At 47.8% G+C, this 15,314-nt stretch overlaps 1 protein-coding gene across 1 annotated transcript in view; it reads right to left on the reverse strand.

Moving 5' to 3' along the window:
• BRINP1 (BMP/retinoic acid inducible neural specific 1) overlaps window positions 1-15,314 on the reverse strand; it is an 85,696-nt gene that overhangs the window by 46,805 nt on the left and 23,577 nt on the right. The window contains exon 2 of the mRNA XM_040531827.1: window positions 10,175-10,442. Coding sequence (XP_040387761.1) covers window positions 10,175-10,392 — 218 coding nt within the window. The 5' untranslated portion in view covers window positions 10,393-10,442. The remainder of the gene's footprint in view (window positions 1-10,174; window positions 10,443-15,314) is intronic.

A 15,314-nucleotide genomic window follows, 5' to 3' on the forward strand; every position in this document is an offset into this window, starting at 1 on the left:
CTTATTCTCTGAATCATGCAACAGACAATTTGCCCTGTGTACCAAGCTCTCTCATTAGTGTTAGCCGGGCTGCACAGCTGCACTCCCAAGGGAAAGCCCCAGATATTTGGAGGGGAGTAAAAAGTACTGTTCTTTCTGTTTTCCTGCTCAAGAGCTGGAAGCTAACACTAAAATATTTAATGCTGAATATGCCATAGACAGCTTTTCCTTCGCTGAGAGGGAAAGAACCGGTGTGGAAGAAAGGAGAGCAAAAGCAAAATGAGGTCGGGCAGGGACGCGCACAACAAAAACACCTTTGCTCTCCTGACACATAATGCTGGGTTTCACCTCGTCCTTCTTCCACCTCTGAGTAGCTGTGGGGAGGCAGTATCCACCCCGGTCTGTGTTTGTGTTCTCATCTAGGCTGAATGGGAGGGAGCTGCCAGAAGCTACCAGCCCATGAATCCCGTTTTCAGCTTACAAAGCGACACTTTTATTACAGAAATGACAAGATCTCTAGCCACGTCAGCATGGCGGTCAGTGTCAGGATGCTTGTCAGAGCTATGACTAAGTCAAACAGGCCCCAGCTATAAGATATAGGGGAGCAGCTTTTCTCTGCCTTTTCATGGTGCTCATTCCTGGGAATGAAAGGTTGTTGCAGTACCGAGCACATTGGAGTCCCCAGTCCCTGGTGTGCTGGCTGAGAGCGTAGCCATCAAATAAAGTTTTTCTTCAACGAACCTCGCCAAAGGTGCATCCCTGGGAGACGGAGAGAATCCCGAGGCTGCTCCTTAACTTGTCTCTAAAATGTCTGTTTGCTCCCTGCTGAAACTGATGGCAGGAGAGAGCACAGCAAAGGCAGCATGGGCTTTTGGGCCAGCAAGTGTAGAAAGGTGGCATGCCATAGGCATAACAAACAATTCATCCCTAATAGCTGGGCTAAAGAGCTCTGAGAGGCAAAACTTCACCTGCTGTAACCCTGGAACAGAGAATTTCCATCTTGCTGCTTAAAAAGTGCTGCTCCCCATCAGCACGGCAGAGCCTGCTGGAGCCCAGAGCAGTCAGCTGGTTCATGCCACCTCTGGACTAGGGCTGTGCACGAGCAGAGGCCATGTTAGTGGGGAATTTGGCCCAGCCAGGCTGCGTGAGAGCCATGTACAGCAAGTGAGGGCACCCCGCTGAAACTGTGACATAGCCCAGCTCTTATGGAAACTCTCCTCTCTCGTTGCAAGCAGAAGCACAAGCAGGCCTGGCCTGGATGGGAGTTTGATGCAGTGGCTTCCCCTCCCAGCTGCTTTCCCTTCTGCTGAGAGCTGGCTGTGCATTAAAGCAGATGTTGCTTGCACTCAGGTCATGTTTCCAAGCTTCCCTTCGCAGTCATAAGGGCTGGAGATGCTTCCCTCCCTCCCCACACTCGTTCCTTAATTAAAGCTTAAATTCTGATGTCATCAGAGGACTGCAGGAGCAGGGCCCCAGGCAGGCACTTAGCACTTGGTGCTGTCAGCAGGACTTCGATTTAGAAGCAGAGAAAATACTTGGGAGAATCCCATCCCCTCGCTGCACCCCAGACAGAGTCAGAGCTGAGGCCTGGCCTCTGGGGCAGGCTGGAGGCTTTGCCTCCGGCACAATGTGGGGATCATCGGGGTGGAAGCCTGTGAGGTGCCATGGGTGGGAAATCGGGTCTGATCGCCCCAGGCATGGAGCTTTGGCCCTGCATGGGTTTGATTTCATGCTGATGATAGGAGGAAAACCTTACTCAACGGGCTGGCCCGAGCCCTTCTTCCCCCCTGCTCCAGGTAAAGCTGATTCCTGGATTTCTGTTTGGAGGTGTCCTTGGTTCTGTACCTGCATTTAATAGTTCAGCATGGGATGCCAGCCTGGATGGCTCTGACTGCCCCAGTGGGACGTGTCTTGTTCCATTTACAGAGGCTGGTGGGTGGCAATCAGCAAAAAAGAAAGGAAAAAGGACAAAAAAAAATACATACTTTCTGGAACCCAAGGGAAACATTAGAGGGATCCAGAAATAGAAAAACCCCTATAATAGGTACAGTCATGCCATCTCCCAGTGCTACTGGTGCCAGAACAAAATTATTCCGGGCTGACTTTTTTTTTTTTTTTTTTTTTTTTAATGTAACAGCTTCTCTGCTGATATAAGCATCTGCTTGACTTAAAAGCGGAATTGATAATCTGCTCACAAAAAAAAAAAAAAAAAAAAAAAAAAAGTGAAGGCTTCTCCTTGGCTTATTAGCCTTTAAAATATGCTCCCAAGCCACTGGACCGTGGTCTGCTGGTCTGAAGAAATCAGAGAGGAACACGCAGAGTCATTGCTGTGGCAGCAAGCTCGGAGCAGCCTTGAGAGGTGAGCTGGGGAAAGCTCTCTTCTTCCTGCAGAGGGGAGCAGAACCCCCACCAAGGTCTCCAAGGGGCTCCCTCCCAGCCCAGCAGGGTGCAGAGCTCTTGGGAAAGGGGCAGTGACTCAAAACATTTGTCTGTGCTTCTTCTGGGCTTTGTTGGGAGGATGGTTGGAATATTTCACTCTGGGCTGAGAAAGGGGATTTTTGTGCTTGGGCCTGCAGCTCTGTAGAGCTGTGCTAAGCTCAGCTGATCCAGTGACTGGTTTACCTGGGTCAGCAAGCAGGGCAACCAGTTAGTGCTGTGCCTTGCTAGGCCTGCAGCTCCTGTGCATGCTTTTCTGCAGAGGAGCTGGCCTGTCCTAGCCACAAGTACCCTGCCAGGACACAAACTTACCAACTAACATCGCTTCAGCAGCATTCCCCATGGCGTGGGCATGCGCTGCCAAGTGGAGATGAGGGGCTGCCCTTCCCCAAAGCTTGCCCAGCTGTTAGCAGCTCTGAGCCTATCAAAGCCTGGTGCCACTTATCCTTCCGCTTGCCCTCTATTCTCAAGAATAGCAAAGAGAAGGAGAGGTGTGTCCTTCTGTCGACTCCTGCAGCTGCCAGGGCTGCTCACAAGCCCTCGCCATCTGAATCCAAACACAGCCAGCGCAGCTGCTCCTCCAGCCCCGACGAGGGCCAAGTTCCTCGTCTGCTCAGCCCAGCAGCTCCCAGAGCTCAGCGCTGCACAGCTCAGCTCCAGCCATTCCCTGCCATCCCTCGTGCCTCTCCTCCTCTCATACAAAAAGCTTTCCATAGGCAGGGCAGCATTACATGCAAGGAACGTAATGAGGCCGGGCCCTGAACTGCATGAAGAATGAAGGCAGTGGCTGAAAGAAAGGCTGCGTGATGGGGTGGGCTGCTTTCCACCCATATCTGAAGGGCTCGAGCTTGCCAAGCGGCTCTGTTAGGGCTGGTGAGGCAGGAATGCAAATCGTGGCTCCCTTGTAAAGTTGCATAAACTTGTAGTAATGTCATTTTTAGATTAACATTTACATTGAGGACAACACTGGAAGGCTTCATTGTTTGCAAGCACTATGGAAATAGATTTAAATTTTTTTGGTTTACACACATTTATTTACAAGGCATTTACTGATTACAAACCAATGTACATCACTCGTTTACATGCATAATGTAAACTATGGAGATTTTGTATTTTTTTGTCATGCAGTGCCGTACAGATTCCCATTGCTCATTCCACTCAGAGGCAAGAGCCTCCTTTCATCTTGGCTCCCTCTGTCCTTCAATTGCTGCCTTGCCTCCCCGAAAAGAGCCTTGCTTCTGACTGGAACACATAAAAGTTGATGTCCCCTTTAAACAGATAGCATAAAAACCTAATAGGAAAACCTTGTCAGCAGAACTTCAGCATGACTAGAAAAGCCAAAGCAAAAATTAAAAAGCCTAACGGTGCCTATCAGATTGTACCAGCGCAGAGCATCGCATTGCTGCTGTTTGAGAAGAACCTTCACAGAGCTTTTTGGGATGCTTCAGGCATCCAAAAGCAACCGGAACAGGACTGAAAGCTTGCCAGGATATCTGTGCGAGAGAGGAACAAGTACTACAGGCATGTTGGATGGTTTATCTCAGCCAGTAGCACCTGAGTCTCAGCAACCAACTGAGTTTTGGATAAGCTTGAGCCTTCCCACAGCAAAGCTGCCACCCCACTGCCTGTCCTGGCTGTGCCTCCCTTGCCCAGCAGTGCTGGTGGGACACATGCACACACATATATATATCCTAGCATCCTATATATAACATATTTTATCCTAGGGTGCTAAAATCTGAACCCAAGGGATGGCAAATCTTAACCCTGGGAAACTGTTAGATTTCAAAGTCTAAGGAGAGCCAGGCTTTTTTTTTTTTTTTTTTTGACTCCTTGATAGTTTCAAGGACATAAAAACTATTTGCAAATTCAACACAAATGGAATGAGCAAGTTGAAAAGCAAACAGCTGAACCAAATACACTCCAAATCAAAGTGTTTCCCTTTTGACACTTTTAAGTGGCATTAGTTGGCTTTGTGTTTTGAGGTGAAATTTTATGCTTTAAAAATTGGAAAAAAAAATATTGGTTTTCACTGGATTAAAAAAAATGAAAACAAACAGCCAAGCTTAAACATACCACTGAGCCTAAAATGAAATGTTTTGATTTTTTCATTTTACTGAAAAGTTGAACAAACATCAGTTTCAGATCAACCCATTTTTAATGTTATTTTTCTTCTGTACAGCCAGTGAACCACAAAATCAATTATTTGTGCAGCTCTAGTGACCAGTAGATTAAATTCAATGCAATAGCGAAACAGCAAAAGGAGTCAATGAGGAGTGGAGAGATGGGAGAAAAAAAAATTGAACTGAAAAAAATGGTGAAAGCAGCCATAATAGAGCTTGTCTGTGCCCAAACTTAGCATGGAGCTTCACAAATGCTTTAATACAACTCTAACCCACGTTGCTTCTGAAAACAGCAGTCTCATCTGTCTCCTTGCTGCCTCCAACCATGCAGCCCTGTCCATTCACTAGCAGCCAAGTAAACAATCAACGAGACAGGAAAAGTGATCTGGTGAAAATTAATTTTTTTTTTTTTTCTCCTGCCAGCTTAGTTTTCTGTTGGATCAGTTCCTCAGTTGTGAAAATCACAGGTTTGAAAGAAACCTGCCTGGTCTGGTCAAGAAAGGCAAAACTTCTGTACCAGAAACAGGCATCAAAAGCTCATGTTCATTAGCCAGATTGTGCAAGTCCAGTGCCTGAAATAAGAAATGAATTCTCCCCTCACTTAGAAATAACAAAATCTTGTAACGCATGCAGCTGGACACCCAGACACGCAGCCTCACCAACCCTGCTGCTGTGCAGGGCCGGGGCAGTGTTGCAATCACTACAACAGACTCCCCAGCAGGTAAATTGGTGACTTCTCCTTGAAGTCAACAGCTTCATGTATTTATGTCACAGAGAATCTGGCTCATTGTTTTAATTCGTGGTGCCGTAAAACTTTGAAAGTTTTGTGAGAATTTTGTGATACCAAATGTCTTTTTTTTTTTCTCTCTCTCTTTTTTTCTTTCTTCCAAAGGAAAATCTAAGCAGCAGAAAAGCATCTCACGTCATGGTAATTCTATTCCTCTTTGCTGAGGGAATGACACGTTTAGAGAGCACGTAGCTGCTCAGATTTGTGGGTTTTCTAGGTCTAAATAAAAATCTCTAGTGTGGCCAGGCTGCCTTTAGTAGTGCAAATCTCTTTATGAGCTCCCAGTTTAGTGTCCACTCTGAATCAGAGAACCAGGGAAACCACAGATCTGTTGGTGAGACGGGACCCTGGGGGTCCCTCATCCAACCTCCCACTTGAAGCAGAGCTATCGCCAGCTCATGAGCACCACCAAGGGTGGAGACCCCCCCACCTCTCCTGTCCTAGCTCTGCACCACCGGTAAAACAATGTCCTGGGGATAAAAAATAAGTTTTCTTCTCCCTGGGCACCATCCCAAGCAATTTATGGCTCACTTGTGCAGCCAGTCACTCACAATCTGTCCTGTCTCGGGAGCTGTATTTTCTTTTTATATATCCAGGGACCTTACTGTAACTGGCGTATATAAGTACTTGGTTTTGTCCCGTTTCTCTGTGGGTGGGGGGACAGGACAGGACTGGCTGGTCCATGGGCGCATACATCTTGCAGCATTTAATTATCTCCCCAGCAACGTGGAGGAAACTTAATTGTCTTCCCAGCTATGTGCTGTCATCTCCCCTTCTAAGTTGAGAAAACTGAGGCACGAAGAAATGAGTTCATTTCATGGCACCATGGCAAGAAAAAAGGGGTGACACAACAGTATAGCTCCAAGAAGTTGGCTGAAGCTATTAAATACCGTGTGGTGGTAACAGGAAAGGTCTGAGCAGTGCCCTAGTCCCAAAGTCAAGCCAAGCTGAGCTTCATCCATTTTCCAGCCCTTGTGCAGCATCTCGCACCCCAGGCTCTCATGACTAGGAACAACAACAGGGACGGTGATAATGAATATTCAGACATCCCACAAACCACTCACAGCATCTGCCATCCTATCTGCATTAGCATCTGAGTGCACAGATAATGATCAAAGCAACATTTTCCTGCCAGAGGCCCCCCTAAACCAGCCTTATTAGTGTGAATCGATGCTGATTAATGTGCCTCCTTAATGCAGTTGTACCTACCCCTACTGCCCATGATTCAGTATAAAACAGCCCCCACTTTGCTTGCCTTCCTCCTGATATCGCATGCACGGTGCAAACCTTGACTGAGAGCGCCAGTAAAGTCAGTTTGGAACAAATCTTGCAAGAAAGAGTCCTAAAGTCTGCTAAAATGCAAAACACAGAAGAAAGGAATGAGTCTTTGGAGACTGTGACACGAGCTGCCTTTTTGTGCCAGGATGTTTCCAGGCATCCTATGAAAAGATATCAGCAGCTACACTGCTGTACAGCAGCTCTGCCCGTGCAGTGTATTAATAGCCATGCTACCCAAAACAGGCTCTTGCTTGCTGCTGACAGATATTTGGACTTCACCTGTAATGGAAGAAGGTTTGCATTTTTTAATCTGATGCTGCTTCTTTTTTAAAGTTGCCTGTGAAAATTAGAAAGTGCTGAGTGTTGCCTTACGCTGCTGCGTAACATTGAGAGCGGCTTCCTCTCAGTGGGTTTTCAGTGTAAATGACACGCTCCTAATGTGCTGTGTCCACACTCCTGCACTGCAAGACACTGGGGAAATCACCACTAAACTGGCGACAGTGCTTCGATTAGGGACGGGTGAGGTCCTCTCACCTGTTTTCACATCCACTCCAAAACCTCGGGCACTGTGTGGCTGGGTTGAGATCTGCTGCTGTTGGCCTTAGGAGAGGAGCAGCAGTCGGCGCAAACCTCGTCCAGAAAAATTTCAGGTGCCAAAAGGAACTGACTGAGGGACAAACCAGCCAACTAAAAAAAAAGAAATCTGGGAGAAAAGGAGCACTGAAAGAGAAAAGAGTGCAGAAATTCCCATGCTCTAAGTGGGCTGCTTTCCGGAGGAAAGGAGAGTCACCCTTACTGCAGGATACGTGCTGCCCTTGGGCCAGTCTAGTGCAAAGAGCAATTGAAAGACATCATTTGGGAGGAAAGAGGCTTCTATGCCGGAATTAAGCAGTTGACAAAATCCCAACAGCTTTACAGATTTTGAAGTCAATTTAAGGAGCCCGCAAAATGAGATTTTCCCCTCGTGGCTTTTGGTAAAATGACAGGTTCTGGAGGCGGGTGGGGGGTGGCTCCAAGTCCAGCCTTAGCCACTGGGAGCTCCGCTAATTCGCCACAGCGAGGCTGATTTGGGCACTGCTTAAAAAATGCATGGGCCCAATTTTCAAGTGACCAGTCCTGCAAACGGGTCCAAATATTAGAAGGAAATAACCCTCCGAGTCTGGCCAGCCCCATACCTAATGGCCCCATATGCTCTGCTGAAGGAGTCGAGGGCTCCCCCTCTCCTCTGCTGGCTGCAGTGGGACCTAAAGCCAGTCCCGGAGCATTTCCACTCACCTCCCAGATACCGGAACGTGATGTACGGCCAAGAGATGCCTCCCTACATGCCCTTTGCAGTCTTTCCACTTCCCTCTGGACCCTGTGCCTAACCACTTCCACTGGGCTGTCTCACCTCCGGATATTTCCGTGAATAATGACTTCTCCAGCACTACCTCTGCTTGTGACTGTTTGCAAGACCCTTGTCAGACCCTTCCCCATGCCCCCAGCCTCCCACGCGTGCAGATGCTCTTGTCCATGCCTCCCATGTGCACAGAGGTCGCACACTGTGTTCTCCCTATGCTAGAAGTCTCTCTGGTAAATACTTTGGCAATATCCAGCAGACATGGAGAAATACAGATCCTTTTCCACTTCCCATGTATAAAGTTCACCCTGAACTAAGATAAACTTTCAAATTCTTAGCAGTCTACTACAGACCAAAGGGGAATTTGCTCCTCACCCCATAGCAGATAAAACTAAAAATCACAGGCTTCACATTAGAGCAAAATTTTAGCTCCTTTACTAGGATGGGGAGAGCAAAGCCATGGTGCAGCCTGTCTGCTCCAGGTGTGAATTCTCCGTTGCAGGAAACCTTTCACGAGAGGTTGCTCACAAATCTGTCAGATGCACCACAGGTACAGGCTGAGCCCGCCTAGGGGAAGCGGCATGGATTAAATGACCTCCCAAGGTCCTTCCAGCCCCTTTTCTCCGTGATTCTCAGAGACAGGATCCCTGGCTTGATAGATCTCTGCCCTGACCTACCCTGACAGCTCTTGGAGGTGTCTGAATACATCCATTGCATGCATTTCCCTCCCACTGCAGCTCCTAGAGCCTGCCAGGGCAGCGTTTGGGGCTGAAGAGTTCTTTAGCAAAGGGCAGAGCCACTGCCAGGGCACTGTGTAGGGCAGAGGAGCGCAGCCCCAGTCCAGCAGGGCAGGGGGGAGCCAGGCTTATCCACAACCAGCAGGGAAGTCTTTATTAAAAAGACATCTTTTCTCTGCTCCTCTGTGTGAGCAAAGCCTGTGAGATATCCCCAGAGGAAGTGTGGCAGCACTATTTCTGCTTTTTGCGGCTGTTGTCCCCCAGGCTGTTTGGAATGAGGAGGACAAGCCAGGACAACGTCTTCAACCCATGCTAACCTGCCCCTGCTCCGCGGGCTGGTGTGAGGGGAGGGGATACTGCACTCCCCGCAGGCCATGATGGGACAGGCAAAACTCATTTTTCTTCCCCACACGTCAATGATATTTCACATGTTGCTGCTACCCCGCAAGTGCTTTTGGCTTTCTGCCCATGGGAGAAGGCTGCCTGCACACAAGTGGTTTTCAGCCCCCCCTGACCCCCAGCAAACACATGTGTGTCTCTGCATGCGTGTTGCCGGTAGGCAATTCACTAGCACTTTCCTACCCACTAGTTTGCGTAGCTACGTTTGCAAGTGTCTTTCCGAAGCACGACGGGGATATATAATTATGGAAATGTGCACATGTCTATATGAGAGTTTGGTCTTTGGGTTTTAGCCCAAATCTCATGATTCTTGATGGCTTATTCCCCTTCCTTCCAAAGTGCCTGCTGCTCTAATAGGAGCCTCACATGAGCACCCCAGCTTTTCATATTCAAATAACAAAAAGATAAGTATGTTTCTGGATATCACAGCTGCCAAGAAGCACTTGAAACAGGCAACAACAAAGGCTTGAAAAACCTAGAAGGCAAAGGAAAATCCAAATTCTGCCTATTTTCTGTAGTTTTTTAATTGAATGACTTTCAAACCAAGCTCACAGTTCTGGATGCAAGTCTGACTCATGCTCGGAGATCATCTGCAGAGGCCTGCAGTAAGCGGCACACAGCTAGGGCGCATGCACGGCAGCGTGAGAACTGCCGTCCCGACATGTGCCTTGTATTTATGTCTGTTCTTGCCATGTGAACCTTAAACTGTTGGCAGAGCACTTATGTGAATTTGATACAGATGCTTGGTCTGCCCATTGGGACAGATTTGAGAAACTTGCTCGTGAAACTGACTTTGAATTTTTGGTCTGTCCCACAAAGTGCACCCACACCCTTAGTCCTTTTTCTTCTCAATCTACATTGTGCACACTGCCAGGGCACTGTGGTGCCTTCATCTCATGATCAGAGCACTACATCTGAGCCTGTGAAGCAATCTGCATTGCCAGCTGAGGGCTGTGGGGAACCAGAGAAACATCTCCATGTGGAACGGGTGCAGTGGCACATCCCCCCCATCGACTAGGCCACGAGCTCAAGGGAGCTGGCCAAGTTCCCACCACCTCACAGCTTACCCAAGCTACGGGAGCCACAGGAACCAACGTACCTGTATATTTTATATCTGGTTGTAAATCCTTGACGATGTCTTTCCACAAAGGATAAGTAGCTCCGCGAGTGGTGGAAGGGCCCCCTGTCTGAAATAAGCCAATCAAACTCCTTGGAGACATGTTGGTTGGTGGCAGCGGGGTCCTGGTGGGAGGGCTGTACTAGTATATGGTCCCATATAAACAGGAGGTAGAGGAACTCAACAAGCCTCCAGTTCATGCTTTTCTGTCTGCCTTTTTCCTCTCATTCTTGCTCCATTCTGTGGAGTCCTGTTGAAAAAGAGAGGGAAGAGGGGGAAGGAAACAGAGAGAAAGAAATGGAGGGAGGGGAGGGAGAAGGGAGAGAAAGAGAGAGTTTAGAAATGGGAATTGCTTTGATCCTTTGACAACTGTCTCTCAGGGTAAAAGAGACATGAAAAAAAACACATTTTAAAAGCCTTCAGTCTGCCTGCATTACTGCTTGGAGTATCTGGCAGTGTTTTATTCACACCTAAGTGGTGCCTTTAACCTCCTGAGCACATACCACCTTTGAAATAACCAGGTCCCGACCTGAGCCATCCTCACCCCAGCTTTTCCATCATTTCCCTCATGAAGTTCTCCGCAGTGCCGCAAAGACGAGTGAGGGCTGGGTGCAGAAGGTGGCCGCACCCTAGGCTACAATTACCCATTTATCGTCCCTTTAATGCTGTGCCAGAGAAACGTGTCTTCTCCTTTCATGTCTCACTGACGATCTGTAATCCATACTCCATGCAACCTGAGCAATCTATAAAGACCCAGCTCTTGCTTTAAAGTGTTGCCAAAAAAGAAATAAAACAAAATAATTACCCAGGTTTCAGCGACGAGCGCATGCGGACGCAGAGACACACACACACAGCCACACGTGACTCTGAAATCCTGCCAAATGCTGAAGGATAAAAATCACCCTAACCTGCTTCCCTGCCGGGGTGCTTGGGAGTCATGTGTTTGGAGGGGGGGACGAGGTCTGTTGCTATTGGGATCACAGTAGGACCTCGGGGCTCTTCCCAAGATTGAAGTTCATGCTGAGCATGCATATTGAGCAGTGGGAGATTTACTAGGAGGCTTACGGGGGTGCTCCCCAGCACCTGGTGCAGGGCATGCCGTCCGTCACATGCAAAGCATGGCTGCGGGCAGCCCTGCTATGAGCCAGCTCCTCTCCCCGATGTGTTCGGTGTCTGAACAGACAAGACATATGATGAGTGGGAAGGGAAACAGAGGGGTGAAACGCCTTGCCAAAGGTTACGCAGCAAGCCATGGATACAGCTGGAAGAGAGCCCTCATCTTCTGACTCCCATTTCCAGTGTTTCAGCCGTTAGATCATCCGCCCCCGCAGTCATGCTGCTGGCACAGTGCCCCTCTCCGAATGGAGCCGTGTGCTCCACCGGTGGAAGGGGAGCAGCTCGGTTTGTCAGCACCCGTGCCCAACACCAATCCCATTCCCTTCGGCTTGCTAACTGGGACACTGAGGGGAACACAGCAGCAGCAGCAGCCCAGCGTGCTGGGTTGTGCTCCCCAGTCATCAGAACTGAACATCCTCATTGCTGGGAGCTGCTGACGCGGCTTTGAAAAAGCCCTCTCCCCACACAAGACATGTTCCTCCTCCTGCCCACCTCCTGTCCATCTGGCTGCCTTGCTGAGTTTTGTGGGGATGTGCCAGCATGGTGGGGATGCCCAGGCAGAGCAGCCTTGAGGCCATGGCCCACACTCTGGGAGTACAAACCTAGCCAAAAGTTGTCCTCAGGACAGCCGATACCCACACATTTCTGCATTAATATAGCTCAAAGAGCCTGGAGCTACTCTTTAAAAGCAGGAAAAATCAGGCTACGCAGAGCTTACAACTGAGAGTTTTGGTGTCAGGCGTATTTGTACATCTCCAACAACCCTGCTTGTTGGGAGTCTGAGTCCACCACAAGCACTCTGAAAGTCTGCAGTTCCTAGAGGGAAAAGGTCTTGCTAAGAAAAGGTTGCACTGGTGTGCTAGAGGCCCCACGTACATTTGCAGCATTGCATGTGGAGGTGAGAGTCTGCCTACTGCAAGCACCGTGGTACGGTGCAGAGGGCATCAGCATCATGGCTGGCGTGGCCATCTCCTCGACTCCAGGAGCTTTCTCTGGGAACAAAGCAAAGATGCAGCCTGTGGCAGCGAGTGCACATCTTCTGCACGGGTGTATTGGATCTGGGGGTGCAACGGGGAGCACAAGAGCCGAGTGTGCGCGCGGCGGGGCATGTGGGAGGCTGCACGTGTGCACAGCATGTGCCTGTGGAGCTGCGGCGAGCTCAGCAGCGCTTGACAAAACAGAATTGTGTAAAGTCTAGTTAAAAACGACAGTCAGCTGTTGCATTGCATGAAGAAATGAAAAAAAAAATTAAGTATGGGAAAGCCAACGAATGTTCACTTTTTTCTGTTGGGCACATATAAACTTCTTTCTAATTCCAGATAGAATATTACTGCTATTAAACCTAATGGCACCTGTAGCTCCTGACTGAGGAGGTTGTTCCTATTCTGGGGACATTTTTAATATTAGCCTTCACCACTGACTCCCATTTCTGCCATAAACAGGACAGATCTCAGTGTTTTAGTCCCTCACCTCTAAGAAAAGAGCAGTACTACTTTACCTTAAAAAAAACAGGGTTTGGGGATTCTTGCCCCACATCGAGGGGCACACAGCATATTCCCAGTGGGGTATGGTACAGGTCTGCTTCCACTCACAGTGATCATGAACCTGAGGTGTTACTTGGAAATGCTCTCAGCTACATCCCACCGTGGGCATTTCCATATTCCAGTTCAGGAGATTTTTTTCTCCTGCTTCTCTGTTCAGGCTGCTTCTCTGCCCCACTGCTCACTGCATGCCCACAGCACTCTGCCATCACAGGCACACGGCTGCAAGCTCAGCATATTCACTGCTAGACAGGTATGTAGGTTTGCTGCTGATAATGATCTGTGCACATCCTCCTCACCCTCTTGGTTGCCTGTTCATTAAACTCTTCCATAACTACTTCCTTCATCAGCCAGCCTGGATCAGTTTTCCTTTAAACATTTCACTTCCTATTGAATTTCTATTGCAGAGAGGAAGGGAGCTCTTACATACCAAAGTGGAGCGATAGCTCACCTCCTGCTCCCAGCTCAGTGCAAGCATAAACAGAAATATGAGAACAACTAAATGAAGTGGGCTTCAGAGAAATCCCACTGTGTCCTTCCATATCTGAGGAGCGTACACTGGGGAGATTTCAGTTTATAACAGAGAGGAGATATTCACTAATTCCCCCCACACACATCTTCATCCTCCCTTCCTTTCCTTTTAGGTTGAAGTTAGAATCAGGATGAATAGAAATGCAACGACTCTTAACCAGGGGTTAAGACATGTCAAGAACATGCCTTGAGACCACAAGAAGTGGCCACATCTCCCACCTGGAAGCTGGATACTGGAGGTATCAGTGCTGAGAGCAAGGATTGGTGCCTGAGGCAGTGAGGGTAGTAGAGCACAACTGGGTCTAGATGACTAGCACACAACCACCTTTAATTTTTTAGTAGTATCTTTTTCCCCCCTGTAGCTTCTGTAGAGATGTTGTTTAGCGTTAAATATTAATACACACCATGGGGCTGGTCCCCATGGAAGCTATAAAGCTTACTAAAGTGGGACTATTTTGTGTCTAAGGCAATAATGTGAGGTCTATTCAATCTAACTCCTAACAAGTTTGAATCTGAAATTAATTTGTTATGTGGCATTATGGGGCTTCACTGATGTAAGTTATGTTCTGTGGATTCAAGGTGGATGGGGGAAGAAGAGGAAGGGGGGATGTCTGCATGTATATAGCCTTTGGGTAGGAGATCCAAGACAAACTAAAAGCTAAATCTGTCACAGAAGCAATCTCTGCATTAAAGGACAGCCTTGGTAGAGGAAGACACTGGCTTTTGATCCAGGAAGCCAACATTCTGCTCAATTCTGCACAAGATGCACCCAGTGATCATGGGCAATGCCCTTAAACGTATTATTTTTCCCCCTCACTTTCCTATTATCAGCTTGGGCATACAATAGTATTTGTCAGACTGATTTGCAATCTTGTTGGAGAAGCCACTACCTGAGGATAGCACTTAGCAAAATGCAGCCCTGCTGGCCACATGGCTCGTTAGGTGTTCGTGTCCTAAAAGCGATGAAAGACAACCACCTCAAGGTGTCAGAAAGCTTTGCAATGCAGCAGTTAGGAAAAAAAAAAAAAAAAAAAGAAGAAGAAAAAACAAGCTACAAAGCTTATGCCCACTCTGGAGCATTACACAGTGCTGTAGTAATCTGGGTCCTTCTGGTTCATCTCAAAAAGCAAGATGATGCAATTATCGTATCTGTTAATAAACATGATCAGCTGGTGAGCCAGGACATAGGTTCAAGTTCACAGTAAATAAATGCTGGGATAAGAAGATGTGAGAAGTACTGATTCTGAGGCACATAACAATCAGTTTCCAGCATTGTCCATCACGAAGGCACATCTGTCAGGGTAAATGGAGATTTCTGTCGCAACCCCTTTTAGGGAGGCAGTTTAAAAAGGCCTTATTCTAATCAGAATTCAGCCTGGAACATTAAATGTTCCTTGTCTTATAAGTCTTCAGGATTCTTGGAGGAAAAATAGGCAGGTGCTTTCTGTAAAGAGCAAGTTGTATTTGAATGTACACTTAATTTCTTTGTGATTGATATCTGTGTGTTAATTATATTCTATTTTGGGCAATACCTTTGCTGTCACAAGGCAGTGCCTTTTATCCAAGGAGTTCAAATTGAATTAGAGACATTAATTAAAGCTCTCAGCACTCTAGTAAGGCAGGCAAGTGCTGTTACTCCCATTGTTTCTTGAAATAAGAAGAAAGGAATAAAGCTGGGTGTCTACTTAGCCACTTAAAAGGTAATTTTTATACAGCTGGGTAGCTCAGAATGGTAGATTTTACAGAAAACGATACTGTGAGATCAGATTCTTGTTGGGGAGGCTGCGTAGCCCCAGATCACCGCTGTAAATGGGAAGGCAGAGTGCAGGAGTTGGCTGTCTGTTGCTTGCTCTGAACACTACACTTTGCCTCTGCCTCCTGGGATTTTCCACCTTTCTTCTAACCTCTGTACCTTTCATTTATCCCTTCTATTA

The sequence above is a fragment of the Cygnus olor genome, chromosome 19, assembly GCF_009769625.2.
Source record: "Cygnus olor isolate bCygOlo1 chromosome 19, bCygOlo1.pri.v2, whole genome shotgun sequence".
Taxonomy (NCBI): domain Eukaryota; kingdom Metazoa; phylum Chordata; class Aves; order Anseriformes; family Anatidae; genus Cygnus; species Cygnus olor.